The sequence below is a fragment of the Bombus vancouverensis genome, chromosome 3 (assembly GCF_051014615.1).
Source record: "Bombus vancouverensis nearcticus chromosome 3, iyBomVanc1_principal, whole genome shotgun sequence".
NCBI classification, from domain to species: Eukaryota; Metazoa; Arthropoda; class Insecta; order Hymenoptera; family Apidae; genus Bombus; species Bombus vancouverensis.
The window spans coordinates 7,083,811-7,098,573 of record NC_134913.1 but is presented as its reverse complement, the minus strand read 5'-3'; the positions used below and the strand labels follow the sequence as shown (position 1 = coordinate 7,098,573).

General features: G+C 42.1%; 1 protein-coding gene across 1 annotated transcript in view; it reads right to left on the bottom strand.

The window, feature by feature from the left end:
- Glut4EF (Glucose transporter 4 enhancer factor) overlaps nucleotides 1–14,763 on the bottom strand; it is a 102,004-nt gene that overhangs the window by 52,271 nt on the left and 34,970 nt on the right. The window contains exon 2 of the mRNA XM_033349079.2: nucleotides 12,785–12,945. Coding sequence (XP_033204970.1) covers nucleotides 12,785–12,945 — 161 coding nt within the window. The remainder of the gene's footprint in view (nucleotides 1–12,784; nucleotides 12,946–14,763) is intronic.

Genomic DNA, 14,763 nt, shown 5'->3' with positions numbered 1-14,763 from the left:
AAGAGGCTACGAATAATGGCAATAGGATGTTCGAGATGATGGTGACAATGAATTCAGGTTCGATAACGAATCCACGGTCCACGGGAGGACAAGTATCAACGTACTACTCGATTCGGCTAACTTCTCAAAAACTCAATCAGTAATTCGTCCAACAACTAACTAACAAACTAACTCACACCTAATCCAAAAGAAACTGCCCTTATATACTCTCGGGTCAATCTTTGTTTTTAAGGAGAGTCACATAATCATTTCATACCTTCGAGTCAGATTGGAACATTAAAACTATTTCTTATTTTTATTACTTAAGTGCCGCTATAGTAAAAGTCTGGACTAGGGTATTGGGGGTTTTCCCAACATTCCGGACGGGAAATCCCGATGTTCTTTCATCTCCGACAACGTGTCTAGACCCCGCTAATATACGTTTAGCGGGGTCTAGAATCTAGGTACATCGGCGACAAGCATTCACACCCCATAAGGACAGTGCATCGATCCGGTACCAAACGATATCCGGGTTACGAAGTCGAACAGCGGGGTCAGTTCGCCGGATACAGGAACGCGATAGCCGGCTGGCCTCTATCGAGCGACCTGATTCCGCGGCAGGACAACCCGGACAACCTGATTTCAACTACGTCGACCTTATTCGCTGACCTAATTCCCTCGATCACAGGGGCTGCTTGGAATTTACGACTACGAAAACGGGGCTGTATCGCGCTCATAGCAAATTCCCAGAATCCATTACCTGTTTCGCCCGGAGGTTGGTTCCACGTTGATCCATACAACTATTCTCGAACTATCTAAGAGTTGGAAATGTTTGTCTTTGATTCTGCTATCTGTTACGCTCATGATCTAACTGCGCGTTATTATGCATCTATAGTGGCTGACCAAAATGTTTCGACACTTACCATAGAAAACTTTTATGCATATTGCGTGTTAAGCATTCTGAGATTTTATTAGCGATGTGAAATTATTTATTATTTCACTATGAGAATTATCCTTTGATTTACGCTTCTCGAAGATTAATATGCCGCAAGGAATCTTGACGAATCTTTATCTCATACAAGAAAGTAGTAAGAAAGTAAGAGAAAGGTCTACCGCAACTATATTTCCTCATGGTTATCGGAGAAAATTCTATTGTTCGAGGAAAAAAGTGTGAACACGATAGGCTTGACTTTTGATTAATATTCTATCGCGTGGATCGTTAATCAAACGCGTCGTTTTGTCAAAGTGCACACCTAACTCCTCTAACTCAATTTGTCTCTGAATAATTAGCAGATAGGAGGAACTTGTTTAGATAAAACGAACACCTTTCTTCAAACCAGAGAACACTGCCATTCAACACGGATGAATTAAGTTGAAGTTTCATGCTAATTCCTGCTGAAAAAGTAAGTTATACTTGAAAGGGAAAGTGTGTTGATCTCTCGATTAACATCTCAAGACGGCTATTAATCAAACGCGTCGCTTTATCACACCTGCAAGCCACTCCTTCCATTTCATTTCCATCCTCGAATAATCGACAAATGGGAGAAATTGCGTTTTCATCTTTCTTAGAGGACGTTATCTCGCGTATATCGAAAGTTCCAATCTCGCAACTTCCTCGCAATTCTATAACTAATTTTATCTACATCTTGTAATACGATTATCTACATTTTTCACATAACCGTTAAATATCCTCCCTTAATATGTCGCGTACTAAACGTTCTTTAAATTCAATACGGTCGTTAAGCCAAACCCAAAGTCCTCTTTAGTTCTACGAACGCAAAACCTCAACATTCAAGAATACGATCTACCGCTGCAACTCTACCTGTCGATTAAACTCGAGTAAAGTCGTGTAATTAGTCGGGTTATTACCGCCCATGAGCAAGACCCATGTCCCTGAAGCGGGCATTCGATGGAACAAAAGCTTCATCCAAGTGCGAGCGACGAGTCCCTCGTCGGAAAAGTTCTCTCTAGCAAGGTCTCGGAATTTTGCACGGCGAAACGTTCTCGTGTTGGCTTCGGCACACAAAGCGCCGAGAAGGGTATATAAACCCACGGGAGGGTATCTCGGTGTTGCACACGATGCGACTCGGGTCGATGTATTGGTGCACGTGTACTGCTCCGGTTTCATTGTCCCAGATTTACCAGTGGGATAGAGAGTGACCCACCCCTTGACCAGTCGAAGCGAGAGAAGGGCCAAGAGCGTCGCCACGGAACCCTCTCCTTCCCTTTCTCTTTTTCTTTTCGCTCTTCTCCTTCTTATTCTTCTCCATGCCCCTTGGCTCTTCTACCTCAACAAGTAGCGGCGGTTGCCAAGTACTACAACAGGTACGAGCGGCGTTGTATGCGCTGGCACGTGCAGACCCACGTCGGCCAACAAAGGAGGAAAGCTCGTAGTGCGCGAGAAAAGGGGCAGAGGGGACTCGCGAGACTCGAGCGCATTCGAAGGGTGCAGCAAGGGAGGATTTTCGGGGGAACGGGGAAAACAGGAAGGATGAAAACGACGCGTGGCTCCGTGTACCTGACCCATTTATTCGACGCGACTCCGCACCGCTAGGTACGTAGCTCTATCGATCGGCCTAGATCCGTGGCCCCAGCCTGGCACGACCTACTATTTGTTAGGCCACCTTAACCACCCTCGTGTACCATCGTCCGCCCCGGACGCCTCTCCGTCTCGCTCACCTCGTCGAGCAGGCACGGTACCCTCGCGATCCGCGTGGTATCAACTTTAGACGAGCCATCGACGTCTCGTTCGCAACCCTTGCACAATCGGAGCCTTGGCGGGCGAGCGAAGGTCGCGCAACCGATTCGGCTGTGCCGTAACGCTTTGCTAAATAGATGCTTCGACGAGACAATTCACAGGAGGATTTTCATGACTATTTCGTTGGGACGATTTTTTGTACAGAATTACAGCGATTCTTGCATTAGGATTGGATGAGAGTGGATATAACGGCGACTGCTAATTTCCAGAATGAAGCTGACGACAAAGGAGGGAAGAAAAGAGGAGAATAGACGAAAATAAACGACTCTGCCAAAGAGTAAAGGTACTCGGAATTGCTGCAACGTTCCGACAGTCTAAATAAATTAGCTTCGGAAATTCCACTTATGTTATCGAACCAACTTTACCCACTCGACAAAACAAATATAGGAAAAATTTCTAAATACTACTCGATACACGGAGATTCCGCAAATCACGTGTGTTTACATAGTGTACACGCGATCCTAGTTCTAATTTGCAAACAGTGAATACAGTCGAAATGCCTGGCTGATTGCGTCATTTCGTTCGTCGTTGGCGCTGTCTGAACACACGAGGAATGCGTTGAAAACCACTACTACTGTGTTTTGTCATCAAAAAAAGAAAACGAAGGATCGTGAGAAAAGAAGAGATATTCGGAGCTCGGATGTAAATCGCGAAGAGAAGAAGGTTTCGCGAGACAAAAATGACATTTGCCAGTTGTTCGTTGCTCTATAGGTCAAGATCACGCCTGTTGGCATATTTTGTCGTTCGAGACCTTGGCTACTCGCTCGTGTGCTCTTTGTCTTTTGTCTTGCATATACCTAAGTTGCACACGTTACACGCTAGGATCGTAGTTTCGTACTCTAACTTCGTTCTAGCTTCTGCTAGCTTCGTCCTGTTCAAGCTTTGGTAACTTCCTTTGGAAGTCCAATGAACATCGCGTTGTTCTAGGTCAGTGAACCTCAGCAATTCGAACGATGATCCTGGAGAACAGTGGAAAGGCAAAGTAAATTTTACGTCAAGACCTTTGAAGAGTCAAGAACTTTTCTTTATCTACAATAACGTACAAATTAGATACTTGGCTAATCAAGATTATCAAGTTGACAAATCGAAATGCAACTGAAATTTCAAACGGAATTTGCTACAATTTTGCCCGCAAAATTGTAATTGACGAGACAGGCGGTTCTTATGGTATTCTGTAGTAACATGAATTTATTATTTTCTAGAATAAATTTTCAAATTGTTTCAAGCAACGTATATCCGAGTTTTATACTTGTACCTTGAATGAATATGCGAATACTCTATTTCTTGTAGCTTAGAACGTTTGGAACAGAGAAAGAACCTTCCTAATTCGTTTGGTGGTCGCACGATAGAAATAACATCGAGTCTTAGCACGTGGCGTACGGTTCCCAGAGGACGTGACATAGATACAGACGCTTCTTCCAAACGAGACAAATCGAAATAATAAAAGCTAATTAAGAGGCTAAAGTAACGCGATCCCACCAAAGAGAAGTAGCTAATAAAAAGTGTTTTTCAACGAAACTATCGAACGTAATCAACCTGAAATTTTGCAACGTTATTAAACCACGTTTCAATCGTACGCTAAATGTATTTCGAGTAAAGATAACGAATTTATTAAAAGAACATTAGCTAGAGTGTCCGCGAAGAAATTTTCTGCCATCGTGTGGACCAGAATATATTGGTGTTAACAAGCAATTCAGTATGTTTACAGCATGGGACCTTCTTCTATGATATTCTTAGACCAGTTCTACAGCCGAAACTCATTTATTTTCAATTAGCGTGGCTTCACAGCGTGGTCTTGCCTTTACGAACAACACGAAATAGCATTCATTAGCGGAAAGCGACTCGATAATGAATCTTGCAATCGCAAAGACGAGTTGAGTCTATTCCAGTGTTATCGTAGAACCTGCGAGAACTCTTACTTCTTGGGTATTTTGTCCAGCTATGGACACAAAAGATTAGTCTCATAACTAAAAACATACTTGTAAGCGCAAAAATGTAACGATATCGTTTATTACGATAAAATGATGGCAAAATACGATAATGGCGAAATAACGCGAAAGTCATAGGCAAAAGAATTAAATCGACCTGACAAACGTATAAGAAAAGTCCAATGAATACTTCGACCCCTTTCTGCGCGTATAATACGCTCCTCGACGATAATAATCTCTGAACCGAGGCACAGAATGACCGATCCAGAGACCACCCAGTTTGACTGCGAGTAGAAGACGGATCGAGATCGACGCTGATTGAACTCAATTAACGCGTTAACGCGCGACCAACGAACAGATCAAAGGGACAACGGACCGCGAACTCGAAGGGAACTGGAAATGGGCCGATCGAAACGGGACATGCAGTAGTCCTGGGGGATGGGAGGGGTTGCTAGGTACCGGTAAGGCTAGCATATACGAGTACAGAACGTGGTAGTGCACCTGACCCATATAGCGACGCGGTATTGATCGACCTAATTCTGTAAAGCCGGCCGCCTCCCCGCCCGCAGAGATTGCCACCCGAAATTACGTAAGCTAACCTACTGACTCACTGCACCCGTTGCCGCAGCAGAAACTTTCAGTTGTTACGCCCGTGTCTTTCGACTACCAAACTCTAACACACCCTCTTTGCTATTCTCAAGTTTGGGTCACATTCGATGGAAAATCGACGAGTCATCGAGAAGCACGTGTGTAAGGCGAAGAAGAATGGGAGAATTTTTAGGCGATGTTGGAGAATTTCGGGGTTTCTGCTATACAATGAGGTTGTCGAGGGGAATCGAACGACTCTGATACGCCCTGTTCGTTGAATCTCTCGAAAGATTAAGTTACTAAATGATGGAATAGTCTCTTCCTACGTATCATCCCGTGTTTAACAAAATAAATACTTTTGATAATAAGGAACGTCGTCAGGGATCGAGACTTTAAAGGTTGGCGGCGATTTCATTCGCTTTTATTGTCAGAAGCTATAAATTCTGCTACGTGGGTGCAAAGAAAATAGATACACCGTTCGGTATAATTAGACGATCAGCTGGTCGAAGCATCCATTGCTTCGAACATTCCAGCACGCTAACCCACCCATTACAATTTATCACTACTAGTACTACTATCTCCATTCATTCGTTCAAGAAGACAATTACAATCGCGACGCGGGCGAACACTTTTCCATAATGTCGTCGGTATGACATTAAAGAATCGTACTAGTTAAGGATTACAAACGTAGCGAACTAGTTCATGTGCTTGGTAAAGTCACTTGCTTCCGTTGTATACGAAATACACGAAATACTCCATACGAATAGAGTAAATTCCCGAAAAGTTGACTTGAAACACTTTCAACGGCGGAATAACTTAGCTAAGGGGGAGAACGCTGTGGCGGGCAATCAGGAAACCATAAAATCTGGTTAGTGAAGTATTCATTGGCGAACGTTCACTAGGAAGCAGACAACGTGCATAAGCGTCGAATAATTTAATCTCGTTTGCGCTAAAGACCGCGATTGCGGGCGAACCGTGGCCGTCGAACGAGAATCAGCGCGAACGGATTGCCTTCCGAGCGCGAGATCGCGAAATTCATGAATTAAAAGCCGGGCAATCGATAGCCGTGGAATAATTGAATCTCATTGTACGCCGAAGACGATGATAATCGCCGCGAATACAGAACGATCCATCGTGAAAAAAAGATCGAGTATCTGTATTACGTTTTTAATAAGCCTGAACGCGTTAGTGATGGCTTCACAGTGAAAAAAAAGCAGCTACCATTTATCCTCGAGTATAATTAAGACGGAGCTTCGAGCGGTATTTGTACATTGTATCTGTGTCTTAATCAACTGCCATACAATTTTTTATTTATTCCTGCTAATTTTTTAATTCTTCTTCTCGTGTTGGTTTACCAACTGTTTCTTTCGGTATTCGTTACTTCCTATTCTCTTTCGCTACTAACGTTACTTTAAGAAAAGAACGTAGCGTACGAATATTAGCTCTTAAAAAAACGTGAATAGCCGAACACAGAACGGTCCATCGAAAAGATCAACATTTTCATATAAAAATCACAATTTATCCCTGTCACATTGTTATTCCCCCTCCTACATCGTGCTGTCAGAACAGGAAATTAAAAACCGCGTGTGTGCGCTAAACAAATGTAAAAGCGAACTAGAAATAAAATTTCAACTGCGGCGATAGAAAATTCCGCGAAATTCGATCGAAACTCGACATTTACAGAAAAATCACGATCTATTCGTACGTGCCACTATGATTCCTCCGTTTCGACGTTTCCCTTAACAGAAAATTCTTCAACTTCTATTCGCCAACCAGAAAATAAAATGTAAAAAAGAAACCCAAACTACGCGGAACTAAAATTAAAGCTTCGACGATCACCTGCAAACCACGTGACCAACGAAAGCATAATAAGTAGTTGCCATTGGAAGAGAATCGCTTGCAGTTTCGTTACGAGAGAAGAGCATGATCTTGCTCAATTTACGAACGTCGAGTTGCAGTTGCAATTGCGCTACAGAGTAGCAGAATGCCCTCGCGTGCATGATTGCGTGTGAAAGGCCAAACAGGGCCATCGTTCGTTCTACGAAACGAGGCTAGACGGTGAAAGAAGAAGAAGAAGAAGAAGGAGAAGAAGAAAAAGAAGAAGCTTCGGATGAGTCGGGTTATTCGTCTTCCATGAGCAATCTTCGTTGTAATTCGAAAATTTTATCGATGAGAAGCCATGCATCATAAAGTTGCTTCTTGTTAGGAATAGTTCGAGTGAAAGGAATTTTCGAGGATGACGTTATTGTGAACGGAGAAGGGTAGGTCGGTCTACGGGGAATTTTAATTCAGTCACGGAATATTTTCGTTGCATTCTACCACACTTTCTCGATGAAAGAAACGATTAACAGGAACTGATCTGTTTCGAAGTTTATAAATGCGATTACGACAATGGAATTTTTCAAAATCATCCTCGTTTGTAAAGAAATATCAAGAAACGCTAGCACAGGAGGAAAATATCGGGTATTTGACCGAAGATAGAATGTCGGAAGAGTATGGAAAATTCCACCTAAATCGAAGACCTAATAACCTAATAACCTAATAATCTAATAACCTCGTAACCTCTGCTAGTAGTTATCCCTTTGACCCATTAAGTACATGTATATTCTCATAAATCGTTCTCTCTAAACTCGAATACAATATCACAATCTATAAAACGACGACAGTTAGCTTGGCGAAATTGTTAGTTCGTCGTCTATCGACGACGGCCGTGTTTAGAGAATTAAGCAAAAAGCTTCGATCGACTAGAAACACCATCGCTATGTTGATGCGTCAGGCCCAATGTCTTGTACGCACGTCGAACAGCGAGCAGCAAAACAAAAGCAACGAGAATCAGCTCGAAGGAGCCCGGTTGGTTCAGCCTCGAGAGGCCAGTCACCGGTGATGAATTTCGCGCGAGATCCTTGGCCGCGACGCAAGGTCTCGTTAAAGCCGGTAGCCGAGGGGCCCCGCGTGCGCTTTCGTCATCGATACACCATCGAGACTGGAAAGGCATTCGATTTCTCTCGCGAGAGAGGCCGTGGTGTGTGTGACCTCTCCTTTCACGTGGGGCAGGTCGTGCCAGGGCCAGGTGCGACAACCTCGGCCGAAAACACCGACGCAGGCCGTCTACCTGCGTGGCTTCGCCCTCAGCTACCGGACGTTGCACCTTCACCCCTCTTCCCTTCTCGGTATCCCTCCTCTGGTCGAAGTCGTCCTTTGTGAGGAGGATGTTCGAGGCCTCGGTCGTGCACGACTTCGTCCAATGGGGGGAAGAAAAAAAGGTAAAAGAAGGAAAAGTCGACACCGAGGTCGTTGGCATCGTGAAACTGCCGTTCTACCCTTCTTGCTGAGGGGAGACGATTATGGCGGTGAGGAGAGAGAAAGAGAGAGACAGAGAGAAAGAGACAGACACACAGACAAGCAGACAGACAAACAGAGCGAGAAGGAGAAACTGCGCGGCCGAAAAAGATGAGAGATATCTAGACACGGGTGGGTGGAAAGATGCGAGTTTTGAAACTTCTCGACGAGAGGCTAGATTTCGGGGAATACGTCGCTTCCTATTTTTTTGATTGGACACGGTTGACGGATTCTTACGAGGATGTTAATAGGATTTGATGCGATAACGACCTGCGCTGTGACAGACAGTTCAAACTCGGGCTGCTGTTGTCATTTGAAAGCGCGATAGGTGTACGAGTATTGGCTTGTTTTTATGATTCGAAGATGACGGTTGCGTCGTGGAAAAAACAAATACCGTTGTTGTTAATATCATGTTATCGAAATATACCGCGTGCAAATTATTATGATGAAGGTTGTTTGAAGGCGAAAATGAAACGAAGGTGCGTAGTCATGTTTCAATCTCGATAGAAGTCGACATTAACTGTGCTAATAACATGTATGTATAACCGGGCATAGTATGGAATGTGGAACGTCAAAGCCTACGTGCATCACGGCAGGAACTGAATCAGTCAACCATTTCCGGGATATCGATCAAATACAAGAGGACCATGAGACGTTTCCGCAACATTGTACCGAGCACACGTACATGCATCGTTCTTTATTATAAAATAGAATACCGCAAATAAATTACCATGAGGGAAGACGACCGTCGCAACGATATGTAAGTATAATTCTTTTCAAGCATCCGTTTCAACTTTTTTCCATCGTTCAGCCTATTTTTTATCGGGAGAAGAGAGCTTATCTAAAGGACCTACGAGTGCATTAATATTCAACCCCTTGTGTTGCAGACAAACTCTTCTTACCTTCGAGCATGCGTCGCGTCGTGAAATTGCACGGGCAAGGAAACAATTCAACGTTCATTATTCAGTCTTTAAAAGTCTTGCCGGACAGATATATCCCCCTACGAAGTGCAGTCAAAGAGGTTTCAACGAACTAAGTTGTCTCATGGCGGTCGTACCACGCCATAAAAATGAAATTACGGTTTTGTAACGCTACAACGTGACTTGTTATTTCACAGTTCTCGGTCCTAAATCATAAAATCTACCGCTACACTTCTAACTAAGTAACTGTACAGTTTCGGCTACCTTCGTATACGGGACGAGACACCTGAAAGGATGCGCGGTTTAATACCCTTGAGTCTCTTAAGGGTCGGAAAACATTGTTAAAAAGAATTTGCTTTATGTCGTCGTATATTGTTTTTGGTAGCTTTCCTTCATGAAGTCATATATTTATTTTATTTCCATTTTTATGGGGACATAAAAACTTAAGTCTAGGTTCATCGGTGACCTATAACAGCAGCCAGAAATAAAGTTTTCATTAGCTTGGTATAAATACTCGCTGATTTACCGGTTGGCAAGGGACGCGAAGGAAAGTAACATTTTCAAGAATTTGTCACGCTTGCTATTTGCTTACGACGAAATAATCCGAACTCTCTCTTTAAGATTCCTAAGCACGTTTCTAAATGGATCTAAGAAATTTAATCGAAAATCTCACTCACCACACTAAAGAAATAAATCAATCAAATTCGAAGAAGGTATCCCACTGGGAGTAGCCATCCACATGTTATATTATTATACCATTAAGCTATAATATTTTACCAAATGTCCTACTGGATAAATTGTAAAATGTAAATAAATAAATAAAAAAAAAAGAAACAAAATTTTCACCAATGTCAGCTCCGTGTCAAGACGAAACCTGTGAAACGCTGGAATTTTTTAAATCATCGTTCGATCCGCCCAGTCATCGACCGCGTAGCTTCTCGAAATCATTGAACAGGAAAATCCTACAACTGACGAGTTGTTCGAGTTCTCGAAATCATCAGACGAACGAACCTAAAAACAGGACAACATACCCTGCTAGACAAAATCCCCGCCCCTCGTAAAGGTCAAAGCTCTCGCCCGCCTCCGTAGAAATTCCGCGCTCGTCGATCCCACGAAACGCGTTCCCCTCTGGCCAAATCGCGACGGTTGGATCGGATTCCGGGACGTTTCACGAGGGTGAGAGCCGAAAGCACTTGGACGACTGCGTGCGGTGGAAAGGCGAGGGACAGGTGTCCGGCGAGGGTGCGTTCACGGTCTAACGATTGGCAACCAGACGCCTTTTAACGCTCCCCTGGTGCAACGTGTGGGTGCGCGCAGCCTTTTTCGAACTAGCCGGAGAGATACCTTCGATTTTTAGGCGGAACACGCACACACAGATCGAATATGGGGACATGCACGCTCGTATACAGGGTGAGGCACGCAAAGCACCACGATAGAATCTTTCAGAGAATATTAAAAACGCCGGAAAGTGTTATTAGACGAGGTTGAAACCTATTAGGCGATTGATCGTTGTTTAAAGTTTATTCTCAAGAACGTGAATGCACGATATAAAAAATTGTTCGCTAGTAAAGCCGAGGTGTTTTACGAAGCCTGATATTTCTACGCTATGCGAAAACATTCGGAAGATTTTTAAATCGCTGATTCTTTCGCGAACCTTTTTGTACAGATTTAAATGTGCATAAGCGTAATGTATTAAGTTGCCGCAAAAGTTTCTTTCGTTTCATAAGTGAAATAATAGATGCACAACATTTTTTATTTTATATTCTTTCATGGATTTATGTACGATCCATTTTGTAGTAATAGAATAAACCGGATCTAACGTAGTTCAATAAAATAATATAAAACAAAAAATGTTCTGCATCTACTACTTCCTTATAAAACGAAAGCAACTTTTGGGACAACCTAATATATTCTAAACGTAATTGAACGACTACAATTTCTCTGAAATATTAACATAATCAAAAATATACGAAGAACATGTGAATTGAACGTATACATGTATTTTTTGATTGCTTTTTTCTCACCTGTATTCTTGAATGATTTTGAATATTTCATTGAATTCGTTCGCATACACATTCACGCGGTTTCTAATATGGTTGTAGCTATGTATTTTCGTGATCAATTTTTTAGGAGGACATAATCTAACATACAAACACTCACCACACTAAAGAAATAAATCAATCAAATTCGAAGATGGTATCCCACTGGGGGTAGCCATCCACATGTTATATTATTATACCACTAAGCTATAATATTTTACCAAATGTCCTACTGGACAAATTGTAAAATGCAAATAAATAAATAAATAAATAAATAAAAAAAAAATTTTTAGGACAGCGATCTTGAAATCTTCTTCACCCTAAAAAATTGTTCCCTTAAAGAACTTTAACTTCGTTTGCCGATATTTTTCCACGTTACCGATACCGCCAAAAATGTCTAACCGTTGCTCTTTGCACGACTCACCCTGTATATACGTATGTATAGGTGTGGTATGTGTCTACGTGTGCGTGCACGCAGGCTCACACGAACCCACGCTAATCTAGCGTGGAAGGGTCCGAACGAACATCCAGAATTTTTCGAAGGGAGAATTTCGCGTTCGGTTACGACAATAGACGTATATCGTCTTCACGATCTTCTCGCGGTCACGTTGCAATTTTCGTTTCTTTGCTTTAAAAGCAATTTTTCGAAATTCCTTAATGATCGTGGATCACTTTGTACTTTTACGTCCAAAAATACCAATGATGCTCGAAGCGTATCAATTGGTAAAATTAAAGCAAAGCAAATGAATCTTATGTCGTATCTCGTTCGATAGGAATTAGTCGAGTTAAGGTCGATGGATTGCAAGAGTTGAATTATACTTACGATTTGACGGTTAATGTTCTAACGGAAGGGTGTAGCTAGCGGTGATCCATTGGATTTTGGGAATGGGAATTGCGAATTCTTGAGAGTGATAGGAGATCTACAGATATTGGTTTTGAGTTAGTTGGCTCGCGAAAGGATCGTTGCGAAGATGAAAGGAATGATTGTAATTTTAATAAATATTAAAAAAAAAAAAAGATGAAAGGAACAGAGAGAATAGGAGGTTTTGCGAAAGAGGAAATTAATTGTCAAAATATTAAGAAGATTATAAGACATCTTTTCTGTGAATTACCATTATCCGAATGACTGTTCTAACTCAGTTTATGACTCGAATTTGAAATTCGCAGGCACGGTTCGCGTGATATGAAATTGATATAAACAAAGTGAATAAATGGGACCAATTAGAGACTTACCCAATCACATGTGGTACATCAATGGAGTGGGAAGACGCCCGCTTACGATCACCAGCCATATCGGCGAGTCTAGCGAAATCTGTATCCTGATCAGCCAGTCGGGCGCTCTTACGTGACTCGAGCAACCTGACCTCGTCTATACGTTTAGTCAGCCTCATCGTCTGCAACAAGATCAACGTACTCCCATAAGATGAAATGTCATACTCAAAATTTACACGTATTATAAAATTACCGGATTTTAGAAAGCAAACACTCTTTTCTCAATCTACGTACATATTGCTTGACTCTCGTTACCAACAACACATCGTAATCTATCATACTATAATAATTCTTAGCAATTTTTTTTTTTTTATTTATTTATTTACATTTTACAATTTGTCCAATAGGACATTTCTTAGCAATGACAACCGGACTGTCATATTCGATTCTCGGGAGAAAGTTTGGATTTTTGAGCGGCACGCGATTCCCACTTTCCCCCGATTCACCTGCGCCGGCCGGTTAATCGCGCCACGCCGGTGATTACTTCCTCGTAATTACTCGGCTCGCGAGCAGCATTCCTGACCACGGAGCGAACTAGCCCCGAGAGATACGCGTTATTCATGCGCGAGTTACGTCAGCCTGTGTTTCCCGCATTCGCAATGTTTTATTTGCGTTTTCCTTCGCTTCCTCTTCGATACGACTCGACTTGTCTTCATCCACCAGAACAATCTGATATAATTATCAAACGAAACGTCGAACGATTTCCACGAGTTCTCGTGCGAACGATCTCGCGCGCTAAGCTTTACGGATATTCGAGACACTTTTCGACGATTCACGTGGCTCGTTGATAGCCCGCGATATTTGGCAAAATTTCCATTCGATGGTATACGGCGTAGGTGATATTAGGTTGTCGGGAAAGTCTCTTTTGTTTCATAAGATGATAGTAGATGAACGACAATTTCTGTTTTATATTATTTTATTGAATTAGGTATGATCTATTTCGTTATATTTCTATTATTATGTTCGTGCATAATTCAATAAACTAATATAAAACGACAAACATCGCGCGTCTATTATTTCCTTATAAAACGACAGAAACTTTTCGGACAACCTAATATTACTGTTCAAGCATAGGTGAAGAAGAAGTTAAGGAAATCCTTGGAATCAACTTTTACTCGATCGAACAATGCGAATTAACCAGAGAAAAAAGGAAATTGCAAAGGAAATATTATCTTAACGCAATTTCGAGCAACAGGCCGACTGATTTAATAAATTAACGCAATTGCAAAATTGATGACGATCCAATGCACGTGCAAAACGAAAAGGTAATAAATCGAGCAAGTTACGCAAACGACGTAACCCATATGTTACCTTTCTAATCGCAATAAAACAAACAGAGGCCGGATATCATTTGAATAATTGCCAAGTTCGCGATTCCACTCGACTTAAAAATCTAGAAACTCGATAATAAGAGATAAAATGTACAGCCGTATTGCCAATCGCAAATTCCTCTGTAGACCGTTTAGATGAAAAATGGACGATGAAAGATGACCGGACTGAGGCATGATTCACGTCCAATTTCTGTTGCGCTATCGCAGAACGAGGCTAATTTAAGCGATTTAGGCGAACAAATTTATTAAACGTAATCTTACGTGGTAGTTTTACTTTTCTTATTATTTGTTCTTTCCACTATACGCGGCAGTGGACAAAAGCAAGTTCAAAGGATAAGCGGTAAGTGGAAATACCATAATCTTACAAAGAAAAAGCAACATTGTATTTGGATAAAAGCAACGAAGAAGTACAAATATATTGACCAATGTTGGGCGGGTGGTGGTTAACCGAAGCGAGTTCCAATTAACGCGTCAAACGCATGGGAAACGCAAGCTAATTGATTGGTATTAGACGTCGTAATAATAGATGAACAGGTACACGAACACTAGTTAACCCTACACGCGGGCCGGGAAACGAGATCGCCGGAACGATCAGCTCGTTTTTCCTCG